The 18,198-nt window shown below is 41.4% G+C and overlaps 1 protein-coding gene across 3 annotated transcripts in view; it reads left to right on the plus strand.

Annotated features, from left to right (window-relative positions):
* The window catches only part of NHSL1 (NHS like 1), a 156,509-nt gene that overhangs the window by 28,861 nt on the left and 109,450 nt on the right, over positions 1-18,198 (plus strand). Inside the window, exon 1 of one of the 3 annotated variants that reach the window (XM_044924173.2) lies at positions 1,210-1,893. The exons of the other annotated variants lie outside the window; for them this stretch is intronic. Coding sequence (XP_044780108.2) covers positions 1,878-1,893 — 16 coding nt within the window. The 5' untranslated portion in view covers positions 1,210-1,877. Of the gene's footprint in view, positions 1-1,209; positions 1,894-18,198 lie in introns of those variants that run through there. 3 annotated transcript variants of the gene reach the window in all.

Genomic DNA, 18,198 nt, shown 5'->3' on the forward strand with positions numbered 1-18,198 from the left:
TATGCAATTTAAAAAGTTCAGTCTAACCCACAAGAATACTTTCAGGAATATCTTTGCAATTCATACATGGCATGAAAGACCACTCAAGATAGGAAAGGATAAAGGATGACTCCAACACTCTGGGGGGAGGGTCAGGTGGTTGAGATGGTCAAGGCTGAGTCAGGTGGTTTGACTTTGATCTTGAAGTGGCTGCTACTTAGTTGGACAAATCACCTTATCTCTGAACCGTTCTTCCCCATCAGATGAGCTACTAGGTTCCTTCTAGTTCTGTTCTAAGAGTGAGTATCACCGTTTATCATTCCTACTAGCTTCTAGCTAGGGACCACTTCTGCTTCTCAGTGGTCATAGCAACTAGTATTACTACAGTGACTTCCTTAGGGTAGGGAGCTTGTTAACCAGGCCTTGCTAGTGATACTAGATGAGGAGCAAAACCCAACTAGGCTATGCTGAGCCCAGTGTTGAAAGCCAGAGGACTCAGAGCATCCACAGTCTGTAGCCACGGCTGCAGCAAGCACCCTAGGACACAGACAGATAGATAGATTGGTTCTGAGTCAGCTTCCTGTATCCTGTAGAGTCAAGAGGAAGACCTGCACACAGCAGCGGGCTTGTGAACAATGGTCACTTCCTGTGACCAGGAGACTGGAGAGAGTCTCTGAGGACTGGGGGACACTCCCTGTTCAGCGGGCGCTTTCAGGAAGGAGTACTCCTGGGGCCTCATCTGCAGACTGTTCCTCTTCAGATCTGTAATAAAACGTCAAAACAATCTGTCACTTTTTAAATCCGTGTTAAAGAGTATACAGTAAAGTAAGCCTTGAACTTGCCAGAGTGAAGTTTAGCTTTCTAGTGGAGGATGAGATACTTAATGATATGCTAATAACTGCACCAGAGTTAGAAGTTCACATGCTTGTGAATGACTCTTGTGTGTGAATCTTTATTTCCCCATCTGAAAAATGGCAGTGCCGTAGAAGTGTAACACCCTCCACATTTTTTATCCTAACACAAAAGCGTATTAATAGTGTGTGTGTATGTTAGTCACTTCAGTCATGTCTGACTCTTTGCTACCCCAAGAGCTGTAGCCCCCCAGGCTCTTCTGCCCATGGGATTCCCCAGACAAGAATACTAGAGTGGGTTGCCGTTTCATTCTTCAGGGGACCTTTCCAACCCAGGGATCGAACCCAGGTCGCCTGCATTGCAGGCAGATTCTTGACTGTCTGGGCTGTCAGGGAAGCCCATGTTAATAGCAGTAGTATCTATAGTAGTAGTAATAACAACAGTAGTCACTGCTTCCATGGCACTTTACAATTTGTCTGGTTCTGTTTTGAGCCCATTTATGTAGACTCAGCTGTGTGTACAATTTCATATTGCAGCGTTTAGTGCCAGATCTGTAGTAGTATATGAGTTGTTCCACATGAGAAAGAGTGTGACTAGCAAAAGAATAATGATGACAGAGCATAGTCGTGATAATTAATAGCAAACAGTGAAACCGAATCGAGGGATTTCTTTTTTGTGTTGTCGATCACGTGAGGTGCTCCATCTGCTTCAATGGAAAATGCTGAGAGATAAAGACAAACTAAACCCGGCCCTCGTGCTGCCCGGCACTGGACCACACGAACAGCCACTGCCCACCTCCCGGCTCCCCTTACTTTCCCAGATGATCCTGGCCGATTCCAGGGTGTGAAACTCCCCGTGAAAGATAGGGAGGTGTCAGCAGCTCAGCCCAGAAAGCTGGGGATTGGGCAGTGGCTTCCTGTAATCCCCAGCGCTGGCTGGCTGCCCCGTTCTTGGCAGTGAGGGCTGGGCGGTGGGCTGGAGACAGCTGTGTGAGCCCTGCTGCCTGCACGGCCCGGAGCACTGGCCCCTCATGGAACTGCCGCACCATGTTCTGCCTGAAAGGTGAGGGGGCTTTGGGCCCACCAGGGTGGTGAAATAGAAGAATGTTCATTCAGCATCAGAACCGAGGGCTGGTTCTCTTAAAATCAAAGTTGGAGAGAGTTTTGTTAAGTATGAAAGTGAAAAAGTCATTGTTCTTTTCTGGTTGCAAACAGGAAGAAAGACCTCCTGCTGGGGAGATGGAATTTTTCTTTTAGACAGGATATTTCTCTGTTTGGATGCGTTTGGGATGTGTTTTGTCATAGACTAAGTAATTAAAAGTTTAGAATGAAAGGAAACTTCATCATCTAAGTGGGCATGGTTTACAGTTGGGGTATGAGTCCTGTTAGAGAAGTTTTCATGTGATGAGTTGCTCATGGAAAGGGTTAGAGAGAATAAGAAGGGGGGAACAATCCTATTACTTGCAGCTTTAATGTATGAACTTAGGAATGAAATTAATTTTACCATAGAATAGAAATTCTTGTCCTAGCTATGTGTGTATGGACTATAGCGCTTTGGGAAGTACTGGAAGGTGACTGTATAGAATATATGTACTGATTTTCCCATTAGTTGCAGAGTGCTTTTCTCTCTTCAGGCTATTATTTTTTCTTCAACTCTTTTTCTTCCAACTCAATGTAATTATAATTTAAGCATTTGAGAATGTGTTCTTCAATGAGATTGTTGGAATGGGGGAGTTCAAGTGAATTTCCTTGGAACTGGAGTCGACTATTTTGTTCATATCTTTCAGTGTATGTCAGCCTGTTGATGTGAAATTCTTGACAGTTTTTCAATTTGGGGAAGTAAAGTGAGCCTGGCTTGCTTTGCTGATGGCTTTTCTGTCCTCCCTCTGTCCTTGCTGTGTTTCTAAGGGGCAGACCAGTGTTCTCTACTCTCAGCCTTTACAGTTTTAACCCTATCCTGACACCTTAAAAGCCACCCAAGTCTTTAATAATGAATTCTGAGTTTGAGTTATTTGTTTATATGGTTGGTACAAATTTGATCAAATTGACAAGGTAAAAACAGGAAAGAACTTCACATCTTTCCCTCCCTAAGAATTCAACTAATTCTTATTTTAGTGTATTTAGTTGAAATGGATTTCTAAGGCAACCCATCAGCTGAAGTGAATTTGAGTGTTTCTGAAAAAATATTCTTAGGTGAAATGAGTCATGGGCCCTCCTGATACTGTTTCTCAAAAAATTGTTTGCTCCCAAAAAAGTGTGACTAAGAAGAGCCAAAGTTCAGTATCATTGGATGAGGATGCCTGCGAGCCTAGTGTCATCTCCCCAGCTGAAGTCATTATGATCTAATGATAGCTTCCGGTTTAGAGTTTTTAATTAAATGCAGGTGTGCAGTTGTTGCAGGGCATGTCTTCTGTTGCTTCAGTGTATTTGCCCCACCCATTCCCATCACAGCAATTTCATTTTATTAAGGAATCTTAGCAGTTTCATGGACTCTTAGTTTCCAAGGTAACTTGGGAGTTTGAGAAAGTCAAAAGAGTGGCATATGATAGCAACTGAGTGCTTTTATGCTGAAGTGTGTGTTCTAATCAGGAGTCCACAATCCCTTTTAAAATCTACTTTCCCATTTCCCAGCAGCCAGGACAGCCATTGACATTTGCTCTCTTCCTGTGATTTGTAGCCTCTTGGTTTATAATAATGATTTTTAGGTTGCCCTCTAGGCCCTACGTGTATGGCCAACCCCTGATAAAGTCATGGTGAGATTAAGCGCAGGAATATCAAGGGCTGCTTGGGATGCTTGTGTCCTTCCTGCATTTGTGTTTGCCTCTGTTGGAGGCTTTTTCAGAGGATTTCACTAATTGGCCTGTTTCTGTGGCTCATTGAGGTCCTAGGAGCTCTTTAAGTCTGTGGTTATGATTTGCGTGGATATTAAAGGAAGCATGATTGCCCTTCTTTTGGGTTAAATCATGTCTTGTGTATTTCTTTTAATTGTTAAAGAAAACACATCAAACAGCCTCCCACATGCATGCAGAGTTTCCTTTTCCCCATTCAGGCTACTTTTTTTTCCCTTGAAGTCACGTCTACTCAGTTTTTGGTCGATTTGGTGCTAGAAAAATTGCCTTCTTGGAAGAGAGATGTCATCTTTATCATTGCTGTTGACTATAATAGCTCATGTAGCTATAATCTCTACTCTCTACTGTTGCCATTGAAATAGCTCAAATATATTCACTCCACCCAGGTTTTTTCCCCATGAGCAACATCTGAGCTCCCAGTCTCTGGGAACATGTTCTCTCAAGTTCTGCCCAGTCCCTGTCAGTAACAAAGCCATGGTGTGTTGTTCTTCAATGTGTAATCAGGGGTCTTGGAAGTGAGTTTCCAGCTTATTAAATAATATGATTAACAGGAAACTACCTTGCATATATTGTATACCATTCATGGATTACTTTATTCAGAAAAATTAGAATAAAATACTTTTACTTCTAAAATTGCATGGAATACAATTAAGTTTCCCTGAGACACTTCAGAAAATGCAAATTTCTTAATTACAGGGTGCCAGCTTCATCTTCATAAATATTAATTATCTGTTCAGTGCATCTCTAACTGTGAAGACTAGGTTTTTTGCTTTTAATTTCCAATCCATCACGGATATTTTGTAAAACATAGAATCACATGCTGTGGGCTATCACCACAATGTCAAACAGCTGTAATAAAGTTCTTAAACATTTATTTCATTTCCTGTTGTAATCTAATTGTGTACTGGTAACAAGGCGTTGGCACTATTTAGTAGACAAATCTGTAGTAGTTTCCTAGAGAGACTGCAACAAATTACCACTAAGTGAGTGGCTTGAAACAGAAATGTCTTCTCTCACAGTTCTAGAAGCCAGAGTCTGACAACGAGTTGTTGGCACGGTCATTGTCTCTCCACAGTCTCGAGGGTGGAATCTTTCCTGGCTTCTTCCAGTTTCTGGTGGCCTCAGGCATTTCATGACTTGTGGCAGCACCTCTGCCTCTGTCTTCGCATGGCCTTCTTCCCTAGGAGTCTGTCTGTGATTGTCACTTGGTTTTCTTATTAGGACATCTGTCATTGGATTTAGCGTTCACCCTCCTCCAGTATATGACCTCATCTTAGCTGATTACATCTGTAAAAACTCTGTTTCCAAATAAGGTCACGTTCTCAGGTTCCCAGTGGACATGGATTGGGGGGCACTAGACACTCCATTAGGATGCCTAGTTGCTTGGATTGAGGGTAGCATCATAGGAGATGTATTTAGTGGAGAGCTGTAAGGATGGCCATCCAGTATAGCTGTTTTGATAATATATTTGAAATGTGTAGCATTGTAAGTTTGACCAGTCTGTGTAGTTAGAAGGGTTGAACATGTGCCCACTACAATCAGTTGTGCAAAAGAAAACATTGCCTTTTTGTTTCCTATAAATTACTCAGTTTCCTTCATATACTCTGATCCTGCTGAGAAGGGGAAAAAACAAAAAAACAAAATTGAACTTTACTTCACTGCAGTCAACCCGGTGTGAACCAAAAATTTAAACAGTTGCATTAGCTAGCTCAGGCTGTGGGATGACTCGGTCTCTCAGAATTCTCCTGTTATCTCTTCTCTCCAAAGTGGATTCTGTTGTTCAGTTTCTCCCTTGTTAATATAACAAAAGTGATGCCTGCTAAATTGTGTACTTTTTGTATCGTGGACTTGCTTCTTACATAATTTTTGAAATGTTGGAGAAGGATACTTCTGTATAGTTGAATTAAAAAAAATAAGGTATTATTTTGAAAATGTCCTTTCTCTGAATGTGGAAATGATAAATATATACATCCTTTTGTACTCTAAAAATAATTTCAGTACACTTTGTGAGCATCATGGATCTTAAGCGTCTGAATTTAGTATTGGATTTTACCTGGTCAGGATTCTCTCCAGGGATTTCAACCTGGCTTCAATGTTGGTCTAGATTCTTTCCCTTACTCTCCTCTTATGTGATGTCCAAGATCTAGAAATTGAGTTTCATGGATTAGAAAAGTGGTGCATTCTGTCGACAGGGTGTATCCCAGCTGCCTGCATACTTAGCATGGTAGGGTCCCGTCTGTATCCTTTTCTGATTCACAAGTTACAGATTTAGGAAAGCCTTTCGGTTGTCTAATAATAGCAGAGTTATGTTGGCGATTACAGCGATGAACCATGTCAGGCATGTGCGTCTGCTCCCGAGAGGGCAGTTCATCCTAGAAACCCTGTTCTGTCCTTCCTCGTCGTGCACCCCGGAGCAGATCACAGGCCTCTTCCCAGTTGTCTCGTGCGTGTTGTACATGTGAAAGGATTCCTCGGATTCTTTTCTTGGCAGCATTTGGAAAATAATGTCTGGAATCAGAAACAGATTTGTTATTTCTGTGCTGAAACAAGTGCATTTTTTTCAAGTTAGCAAGCAACCATTTGCTCTGGATGGTTCCCCTACCCCTTCTTCCCACCTTTTGTAAATCCAGTAATAAACTGTCAAGCAAGCATTGAGCAGAGTTGATGCTATTTTACTATTTGATTCTGAGTATCATTTTGAAAGGCTTGAACAATCAAAATGTGAAGTGACCTCAGGAATCTTGTATCTGGGTGAATCTGGACATTTTGTTATCATACTTTAATATTTTGAATTTTACTTAAATTTAAATTAGCCATAGCCTTTAGAGCCATAGTCCTGTAAGACTTTCTTCCCTCCTTTCATTTAAAAATTGCATATAATTGCTAGCCAGTAACCTACAGCTACCGGGGGGAATGCACATTTGCTCAATCTGCAATTTAAAGTAGCACTTTTAATAAACACACTGATGATATCATGCATTTTTCAAACTGGCAGGCAAAGCCCTTGAAATTTAATAAACCAAATAAAGCTAGCCTTTTATTTCCTTTGTCTTTCCCTTGAAAACTTGATCATGCTTTCCAGTTCTCTTTCTACCTTCCACTACTAATCAAAATCTTGCTTTTAAATATATTGCAGCAGAAGCCAGATCACTGTGCTGAAGAGATGATATAATAGAAACTAGGAGATGCTATCCTTAAGGTATGAAAGAGCGGTTAACAGAGCTTTGCTGCCAGAAGCGTGCAGGGCTGGGGGTCTGCTTGTCTTGGAGCATGCTCTGTGCAAGGACAGTGCCCTGTAATTCGGTGAAACTGAATCAAGTGACGAATTACCAAAAGCATTGGCAAAGGTTCCCATGAGTTTCTTTCTCCATTTGAGGATCTCCTGTCCCATTTTTACCTTTTCTTGTTTTATCTGCTGATTTCCATATCTCTTTTTTCTAGTTATTCCGTTTCCTCCTTTCCTCCTCCGATTGCATGTTGATGGGGGTTGTATTATCCCTACGCCAGACTGAACTCCCTCTAGTTAAGAAGGTGTGATCAGTAATCTGCACATGCCTTAGTAAAGGTGATAGTTAATAGATGAAGGCAGATGGACCAGTGTGATAAAGGCAATTAACCACTCAGGACGCCATGTCACCACCATCAGCCAGGCACAAAGGTATGCAGGGATATGTATTTTTCTGTTTTAAACATCAGGAAAAAATCCTGCTGAAACAACCTAAGGGCTTTAAGAGCAATTAATAGCTTTTGCATGATTGAACGTATTGGTGATGCAGGGTAGGAAGATAGATATTCTTAAATTTGAAAAATGTCCCTTGGTTTATAAAATCATACATAGCAGTTGGATTTGAGATAAAGAGGTCTTCATTTGACAGGCATTAGTATAATGACAAACTTTTGGGTATCATATTAGCAATGTCCATCGTCCATCTGCTGATTATGTCATGTTTATCAGGTTTTGTTAACTTGGACTTTAGAATTTGTATTGTTGTTCCTGCCAAAATGTGGTTAATACCGAGAGCCATTGAAACAAAGGCCATGATGACTTGAACGAGGATTTAATTTGAGGAGTTAATTACATGATAATTTGGGTTATTTTAATTTGGGTTACTTGCATGATAAGAGAAATGTAAGTGCTCATTGCCACTTTCTTCACTGGAATGTCTTCTTATAACAAAAAGATATAAATAGCATAAACTGAGCTTTAGGAACCAGGAGTTGAAATATAGTCTTAAGCTAATTTATATTTAAGTGGAGTATGGTTTTCAAAGGTCAGGTTATATATTACATGTTTGCTCTTGAGAAATTTGGCAAGACTACATTTGGAAACAAAAGGGGAAAATTCCCTCCTCTGATGACCATAAGAGGACATCTATGCTATTTCTGGTCTTATTTCACGGAGTGAAACTGTGCAAGCTTCGGAAACTTTTAGAATGAAAGTTGTGCCACATGCCTCCACTCTCCTGAGTCACTGGTGAGCGGAGGAGGAGGGAGGGAAAGGGACACTGCCACATGCCTAGGGAGTGTTCTTAGGAGAAGGAGGCACAGGGCATCCAGGAGGGTTAAAGAGGCGTCAGGAGAAGGCAGGAGTACAGGAGATGTCAGAGTTGGTTAGGAGACTGGCTGGGGAAACTAAGTAAGTAGTGACTTTTCTGTTTTCAAACAGAAAAGTTTCCTCAGCCAGTCTACCGTAGAAGATCCCATGAGGTGGTATGGCAGAGAGAGCCAGGCATAGGGGAGCCCCTAGTCCCAGATGGTCCTGCATCTTACCTTCTTTGGCCATCTCTTTCAAATTTGTTGGAGTTTTTCTTTACCCCTTTCCTCTTTCTTAAGAGGATAAAAGAAACTTTAGCCCCTTCTATCCCTTACAAAAGTGTTGCTGAAACAGACTATCTAGTTTTATGCAAAAAAATGCATATTATCCCACAGTGGCTAATTTATATATATATATAGATTCACCCCAAATTTGTTGATACCCTGAAATACCTCTTGAGGTTCATCACATCTGACTGAAATGTTTTGACAGAGTTTGGGGTGTAAGTATTCATCAGATGTTGATGGGACTTACTTGTGCCTGGTTTCCCTTGCCCCAGAAGAGCCCCCCTTCTCCCATGCTCCCAGACTTTTTCCCCACGCTGGGTCTTCTCAGCACCCACGCCCTTTCCAGCTGCTTTCCTGTCCTCTCAAAAGGCACCACTGCTTGTACCTGCTTTGAAGGGGGCGGGGGGAGTTCTTCTTTCCCCAAGTTCATTTTGAGTACAAAGCAAGGCCAGAGATTTTTTTTAAGGTTTTCTCTGCTAATGACCACCCAGATAATATAACATCAACAGATTAGTGAAGAAGATTCAAGAAATCCCAGCTGTGTCCATTAATAATATAAGCCTGAATACAAATCTCTTAACTGTGAGAGTAGCATGCGTGACTGCTCAGTCACTCAATCGTGTCCAGCTCTTTGCAACCCCATGGATGGTAGCTCGCCAGGCTCCTCTGTTCGTGGGATTCTCCAGGTAAGAATACTGGAGCGAGTTGCCATTTCCTCCTCTTGTGGATCTTGCTGACCCAGGGACTGAACCCATGTCTTTTATGTCTCCTGCATTGGCAGGTGGATTCTTACCACCGAGCAGCATGAGAGTAGCATCTACTTGACAAAAGATTGAGGAGTAAATAATAACTTACATAAGATGCTAGACATTTTATCACAAGTATGTAGTAAAGTGCTTCATAAAGTTACTGATTAGAGCTACCTTGGGTTTTCTGAAAGTAAAAACGAATTTGTATTAATACCATAATTTAGGAAGACGGTGTAACTATATAGTGAGAAAGGCAGATATATTTCTGGTTTTTCATTGCAACATATTTACACCAACTTTTGTAAAGTTTTCTGGCATCACAGTTGTATAAATACACCCAGGTGAATCCAAAGATTCATAAGTCACATATACTGGCAAATGAACGTTATAGCAACACAAATATTTTGAAAGCCAGGGAAGCCAAGGAGAATATCCTGACACAGTTCTAACTGCTCCAGCGGAAGTATTTGCTGCCACAGCATTTGAGACAAAAACCATTCCTTTATGGAAATGTTTTCTGGCAGAACATGCACTTGATAAAAATCCTAAACAAGATTTGGACTACTCATGTGGTGTATTTTTATAAAATTTTTATAAAATTGCATGTATTAAAAAATAAAAGAAAAATCTCTCCATATCTGGATGAGAGGAATGGCTAGATGAGTGGTTTTATCCTTCATCGGTAGACATGTCCTTATTTCATGTTGACTGCTGAGGAATTGGTAACTGGCTCTCCTTACTCGAGTATTTCTCCTTTCACTCAGCTCCTTCTTCCACTGGTAATTGACCCATTTTCCATCTCAGAGAGAACAAGTTAGTGAGTGTAAGAGTTGTCCAGATGAATTATCAGTAAATTACAATGGAAGTTTAAAAAAAGCAGACTCAAAAGATGACATTGTACGTCCATCCTTCCAAAACTGCAGGGTCCATAAATTCCAAAAAGAGTAAATTTTTGATGGCTTAAAGCATGATTTAAAGCATTGGTTAACATGAGATAAAACATTTGTTTGATATTTGCTATCAACTTTTAGGTTTAAAATTATAAGACTGTGACAGAAATAGCTTGTTTTCAGTCACCCATTGAGAACATCTAAATTTAAAGTCCTGTACATTTTCTGCTTCCCACAGAAAGTTCATGTTGGTGTGGCAGATATTATGAATCTTTATTTATATGCTTTTTGGCTTATGGTAACAAATTTGGTTGAAATTGAGTTTGTCTTAGTTGCTCTCTGTCCGTCACTCACCTTCATGAAATTGGTGAATAGATTCATTGTGGGACTGTTATCTGCAAAAGATAAAGTGTCTGTGAACTGACGGGAAAACAGGAACCCCTAAAATATGTGAGATTCCTTTAGCACATGACATACCAAAGGGTTCTCCTTGATTCCTATTTTGGCCAGTGTCTGACTGGATTTCCTTTAAATTTCGCTTTGCCTGATTTCCACATTGGAAAGTGATCTGCCTGCTCTATGCATGAAGACAAGCTTTCTTTGTCTCCTGCCTGATATTGGCCTCTAGCAACTCTTGTGTGAGGCCTGCAATCAGGTCACAGGCTTCTCACATCAGTTCTAAGACAGTTCTCTAATCAGTGTCAAGAACTTTTTGCTGCTTTCCGATAGGGAAATCCAGTATTAGTGATATACTGATAATTCCCACATTTCTCTCTGCAACTGAGACCGCTCCCCTAAATTTCAAATATGAATATCCATCTGTCTCCTCCACATTTCCAACTGGGTGTCCAATGGGCTTCATGAACTCCTGGTGCCCCCTCCATCCCTTGACCTTCACATCTATTCTGCTGGAGCCTTCTTCATTCCCATAAGGGATAAACCTTTTTTTTTTTTTCCCAGTTGAATAAGCTATAAACCTTGATGTCACGTATGACTCCTGTTTTTCTCTTACCCCCACCCCCACCCTGGTTCAATGTGTCAGAAAATCCTGTTGACTCAGTGTATCTTTTCTGGGATCTGACTCCCTCTTGCCCCATTCACTGCCACCTGCTTGCCTGGGTCTCAGCTGGGCAGCTATCACAGCTTCCCTCAGCAGCCTATTTTCAACCCAGTAGCCGAAGTGAGCCTCTGTGAGTTCATGCTACTCCTTTGCTCAAAACACCATTTTACTCAGAGTAAAAGCGCAAGCCTTGGCAATGTCTCTGTATTTTGGAAACATCAGTCACAGGCCAAAATCAAACCATGGAGGAGAAAGGTGGTTTTCTGAGCTACAGAACTGGTAGCTGATCAGATCCTTTATTTTGGCAGAAAAGGAAAAGGTTTCTGTGCTGAATCTGCAGCCCCAGGTTAGCCGTGTTCTTGTCTGGTGCTCCTGGAAGGTGTAGTCTACTGAGAGGCCTTCGTCTTTTCTGCAGTGGGAGTAAAGATCATTCCAGTCTCTGTCGTTTTATCATCACATGTAGCATCTGTATTTAGTGCAGCTACAGGTGTGCCTTTAGTTTTTATAAAACGAGTTTGATAGAGTTTCTGTTGGAATTTTGGAAAATTGATTCCTATGGCTTTTTTTTTTTTTTTTTTTCCATAATAAGGATTCAGTTAGAACTAAATAGTAGGGAACCTGTCCATATTCAGTTAGGAAGCTAACTGAAATGTTTAAAAAGCAGCTCAGTTTTTATTCTTGTGCATATATTTGTATTGCTGAGCTTTGGTTTGTTATAAGGAATATCAGAAAGTGCTCTCATGATAAGTGCTTGATATTTTACTGTTTCATAGAACCATTGTTTTTTTTTTTTTTTTCCCCCCTTTCATAGCATTATTAAAATGGAGGGCAGGCTTTGACCCCACTCATTGAGTGGAATTTCTTTGGGACATACACTACGTCGTGTGTGTGGTAGTGATAGGTGCTGTGGCTTCCCTATTAAAGTCTAAACTCCTTGAGGGCTTATCCCATTGTCTTAACCAAGAAGGAATCCTAGTTGATATTTGTAATTAAGGGAGCTTCACTAGTGGCTCAGTGGTAAAGAATCCGCCTGCAGGAGACATGGGTTTGATCCCTGAGTCAAGAAGATCCCCTGGAGAAGGAAATGGCAACCCACTCTAGTTTTCTTGTCTGGAAAAATCCCATGGGCAGAGGAGCCTGGCGGGCTACAGCCCATAGGGTTGCAAGAGAGTCAGGCAGGACTTAGCAACTAGACAACAGCAACGGTTTGTAATTGAAGGAATGAAGTGTAGTATTCAATCTAGCTCAGGTAAAAAGGACTTGAGCCATCACTCTCTATGAAAATAAAAGGACTCTTTTGAGTATAACTTAAAAATAGAAAAGTGGATTTTTCGACTTCCAATGGGACTGAAAATATGAACGCAATAAGCAGAGCAGGAAAGATTTTTAACTTTCAAAGTTTTATGTTCTATAACAACTGGGTAGAAAAACCCAGTGTGACAGTTTCAATCAGTAATGACTTAAAAGAGGGGGAAGGAAGCTGATCATGGAAGAGGAGAAAGGTTAATGTGTTTCTAGAAATTCAAACATTCAAGACAAATGAGTCTAGACTTCGTGGTGACAGGGTGGGGGATACGCTTCCCAGGGACCCTCTTGGTCTTTAAGTGGCAGGTCACCCTCAGCAAAATGGCCAGTCCCCTGCCGGCTCCTCTCAAGTACTGTTCTGAAGTGGTTACTCTTCTCTTAGAGGACTGAGGTTTTACTCACCACGGAGAAACAGCCTTCAAGCACTTTCTTCCCTCTTGAGTTTTCAATTGGAAAAAAAGAAAACCAAAGAACTAAAACACTCCAATGCATAGTTCCAAGAATGAGCAATTGACTGTAGACTAAAGGGAAAAAAAGTGATAAAGTTATCTTTAGAAATATGAGATCATTTTCTCATAGCAAGTCATCATGTAACTATGGGACTTTTTTATGTCTGTCTAAATATTTCTACTGACATTTTATCTTATTTGACCTTCCTATTCCTTATTCTAAAATTTTCAGATCCACTGGATTACTTTCCAGTGTTCTCCTGTATGCTTTTCATTCTATTTTCATTACAACACTGTTCCCCATTTTCTATGTAAATGTGCTTACAATTTGGTCACCGCGCTTTTCTGTCCATCTTAGGTGCAATGAGACCAAGCGGGTTATTTATTCAGGACCTTCTAGCAGAGAGTACCTCAAGGTGTTATTAATATCTGTTGATTGAATGAGTGCCTGACTGCATTGAGGACTTTATTTCCTCCTCTTTACCTCTGTGAACTATTACGATTATTAAAAATTACAGGAACTTTGACTTGTAGATTGTGTTTTCGGCTCAATAAAATGAGAGTGATGGACCTGTCATTTTAATGACAAGTTTCAGTTCAGTTCAGTCACTCAGTCGTGTCCGACTCTTCGCGACCCCATGAATCGCAGCACACCAGGTCTCCCTGTCCATCACCAACTCCCAGAGTTCACTCAGAGTCACATCCATCGAGTCAGTGATGCCATCCAGCCATCTCATCCTCTGTGGTCCCCTTCTCCTCCTGCCCCCAATCCCTCCCAGCATCAGAGTCTTTTCCAATGAGTCAACTCTTCGCACGAGGTGGCCAAAGTCCTGGAGTTTCAGCTTTAGTATCATTCCTTCCAAAGAAATCCCAGGGCTGATCTCCTTCACAATGGACTTGTTGGATCTCCTTGCAGTCCAAGGGACTCTCAAGAGTCTTCTCCAACACCATAGTTCAAAAGCATCAATTCTTTGGTGCTCAGCCTTCTTCACAGTCCAACTCTCACATCCATACATGACCACTGGAAAAACCATAGCCTTGACTAGACGGCCCTTTGTTGGCAAAGTAATGTTGAATATGCTATCTAGGTTGGTCATAACTTTGCTTCCAAGGAATAAGCATCTTTTAATTTCATGGCTGCAGTCACCATCAGCAGTGATTTTGGAGCCCAAAAAAGTAAAGTCTGACACTGTTTCCACTGTTCCCCATCTGTTTCCCATGAAGTGATGGGACCAGATGCCATGATCTTCGTTTTCTGAGTGTTGAGCTTTAAGCCAGTTTTTTCACTCTCCACTTTCACTTTCATCAAGAGGCTTTTGAGTTCCTCTTCACTTTCTGCCATAAGGGTGGTGTCATCTGCATATCTGAGGTTATTGATATTTCTCCTGGCAATCTTGATTCCAGCTTGTGTTTCTTCCAGTCCAGCATTTCTCATGATGTACTCTGCATATAAGTTAAATAAGCAGGGTGACAATATACAGCCTTGACGTACTCCTTTTCCTATTTGGAACCAGTCTGTTGTTCCATGTCCAGTTCTAACTGTTGCTTCCTGACCTGCATACAGATTTCTCAAGAGGCAGGTCAGGTGGTCTGGTATTCCCATCTCTTGAAGAATTTTCCACAGGTTATTGTGATCCACACAGTCAAAGGCTTTGGCATAGTCAATAAAGCAGAAATAGATGTTTTTCTGGAACTCTCTTGCTTTTTCGATGATCCAGCAGATGTTGGCAATTTGACGTCTGGTTCCTCTGCGTTGTCTAAAACCAGGTTGAACATCAGGAAGTTTGCGGTTCACGTATTGCTGAAGCCTGGCTTGGAGAATTTTGAGCATTACTTTACTAGCGTGTGAGATGAGTGCAATTGTGCGGTCATTTGAGCATTCTTTGGCATTGCCTTTCTTTGGGATTGGAATGAAAACTGACCTTTTCCAGTCCTGTGGCCACTGCTGAGTTTTCCAAATTTGCTGGCATATTGAGTGGAGCACTTTCACAGCATCATCATTCAGGATTTGAAATAGCTTAACTGGAATTCCATCACCTCCACTAGCTTTGTTCGTAGTGATGCTTTCTAAGGCCCACTTGACTTCACATTCCAGGATGTCTGGCTCTAGGTCAGTGATCACACCATCGTGATTATCTGGGTCATGAAGATCTTTTTTGTACAGTTCTTCTGTGTATTCTTGCCACCTCTTCTTAATATCTTCTGCTTCTTTTAGTTCATACCATTTCTGTCCTTTATCGAGCCCATCTTTGCATGAAATGTTCCCTTGGTATCTCTAATTTTCTTCAGATCTCTAGTCTTTCCAATTCTGTTGTTTTCCTCTATTTCTTTGCATTGATCGCTGAGGAAGGCTTTCTTATCTCTTCTTGCTATTTTTTGGAACTCTGCATTAAGATGCTTATATCTTTCCTTTTCTCCTTTGCTTTTAGCTTCTCTTCTTTTCACAGCTATTTGTCAGGCCAGTTGAGATCTTAATAAAATTCACATTCAGGATGGTGAACCTGAAATTTACACATTGTGATTAACCATGAGCAAAGTTCTTACATGTGAAGCAGAAATACTTTTAACCTAAGAATCAGAGTTTTTCTCATCTGAGTCTGTTGCTTACTGACTCAGAGGAAGTCACTTAACCACAGAACCATTTTCTTCATCTGATAAATAGAAATGACTCCCCTGCCAACTTGATGGGGTGCTCTTTGTGGGAATCAAATGAGATAAAGGACCTGGGATGTTAGGGCAGAAAGTGGCAGTCCTCTTTGCTACTCCCTCTTTCATTCTCCTACATTTCCTGTCAGTTCCACCTTCTTAGTATGTTTATGGATCCCATCTCTGCTCTTTATTCCCTTGACTATCACTGCCTTAGTGTGATGACTATTAGCATTTCATGCTTTTAGTTTATTGGGTTCCTAACTTTCTGATTCTCAGCTAATTGCTCTCTAATCCCTTACTCCAAACCCTATCCAGGACGTGAATAACAGACTTCACTTATCATGTTTTTTCTCTAAAACTCTTCAGTTTCCCCCACCCAGCCCCCTACCAGTACAGTGCCTTTAGGATAAAGTTTAACTTCGGAGGAGCCCTTTATTAAAGAACACCTCCCTGTTTTCCTCTTCAGCGTCAGTTCTCACATCCACATTCACAACCTTTGCTCATCTTTCTTTGTCGGGACCCTCTGCTTAGAAGGACTATCTGTTTCTCCTGTCCCTTCTACCTAACATTGATTTTGGACTGACAGGACTTATTTCATATGCTACCTCCTCCAAAGCCAGTTTTTAACGCTGCTCTGTGCTGCCTGTCACACTGTCGTGTAGTGTCTTGTTTTAGGCAATACGAACCTAAAAGGCAGGGCATGTGTATTAGTCATTGTCCTTGATGCCAAAAATCACATAAAACCTGGTTGAATTAATTCATTAATGTTTGAAAATCTTTAAAATAGGAGGGAAAATTCTGGTGTATCATCTGGCTTAGTATTAAAAGCAAAATAGAAAACATTATCCTGCCCTTGTATATATAAAGTTATAAACTGTTCATACCTGGGGTACTGAGGCTCATTCCAACTGTCCTCTTCAAGTAATTTCTAACGAGTTGAAATGCACTAAGAATTGCACAGGTAAACTTTTTTTATCTGGGAAGAAGTAACTGTGCAAAATAAAGTCCTAAAATAATTTGGATTTTACCTGGGAAAACCATGATCGGGATGCAGTACCACAGTTTTCTGTAGGAGTAAATGACATGGATGTTGTCAACCAAGGTCAGGTGTTCAGGACTAGGGATTTGTTACCTGGATGATGGTGCAAGCTAAAAATATTAACCTGTTCAAGAAAAGTACAGATAAGCAATTTAATGATTGAGCCATAATTGATTATCAAGGTAAAATGGTATGTTTGAGTCTTCTAGAATTGAGGAACCCAAATTATGGAACACTGCTCCTCTCCTCTCTGTGACAGGCAAACCTGGGGCCCCTTGGCATTCATCACCGGGTGCCATGCCTGTCAGTGTCCTGTGTGCATGTGTGCTAAGTTGTTTCAGTTGTCGTGTCTGGCTCTTTGTGACCCTATGGACCGTAGCCCGCCAGGCTCCTCTGTCCATGGGATCCTCCAGGCAAGAATATTGGAGTGGGTTGCCATGCACTCCTCCAGGGGATTTTCCCAACCCAGGCATCCGACCTGCATCTCTTATGTCTCCTGCATTGGCAGGAAGGTTCTTACATTGCTTGGTAAAAAGGGACTTTGCAGATATAATCAAAGTTACTACTCAGTGACCTTAAGAAACAGAGATTAGCCTGGATTATCTAGGTGGGCTTCTTGTAATCACAGAAGCCTTTAAGAGCAGAGCTGCTGGCAAAGGGGAAGTGGGAGAGGTTGTAAGGATTCATTGTGCTGTCACTGGCTTGACTGGGGAAGCTTGAGAAGGAATTAAATTCAGGGAGATCAGTCCTCGGTGTTCATTGGAAGGACTGATGTTGAAGCTGAAACTCTAATACTTTGGCCACCTCATGTGAAGAGTTGACTCATTGGAAAAGACCCTGATGCTGGGAGGGATTGGGGGCAGGAGGAGAAGGAGCCGACACAGGATGAGATGGCATCACTGACTCAATGGACATGGGTTTGGGTGAACTCTGGGAGGCCTGGCGTGCTGCAATTCATGGGGTCACAAAGAGTTGGACATGACTGAGCGACTGAACTGAACTAAACAGCCTGAATGAGCTCGGGAGCAGTTCTTCTTCTACAGCCTCCAAGTAAGAGCCCACGCCAGCTGACACCCTGATTCAGGCCTTGTGAGACCCTAAGCAGAGAACCCAGCTGAACCCACTGGACTTCAGACCTGTACAACCGAAAGATAAATAAGTGGGTATTGTTTTAATGTGCCAAATTCATGGCATTTTGTTACAACAGCATAGAAAATGACCGCACCAACAAAACAAAGCAAAAGATTGGGCTGGTATATGGGAGCTTCTTAGTTTAGGAATCTATTTGTTAGGAAGACTTGATTTGCAGTGTTGAGTGGACTATGTTTGACAAACCCTAAAATTAAATGCTCTTTCTGACAGCCATGAGGGGGGTCTTTATTTCTGGCTGATCTGAGATCACTCCCTAACCTCTAGAACATCAGAGTTGACCTGAAGCATGCCCCCGAGTGAGTCTTAGACTTCAAGGGCTCCAGTGGAAAAATCAACCTGGGGACTCTTACATTATTATATGCTGACTTTGTGCAGGAAAGGTTAACAATAATAAATCAGAGGAAT

This window comes from Bubalus bubalis, chromosome 10, assembly GCF_019923935.1.
Source record: "Bubalus bubalis isolate 160015118507 breed Murrah chromosome 10, NDDB_SH_1, whole genome shotgun sequence".
Taxonomy (NCBI): Eukaryota; Metazoa; Chordata; class Mammalia; order Artiodactyla; family Bovidae; genus Bubalus; species Bubalus bubalis.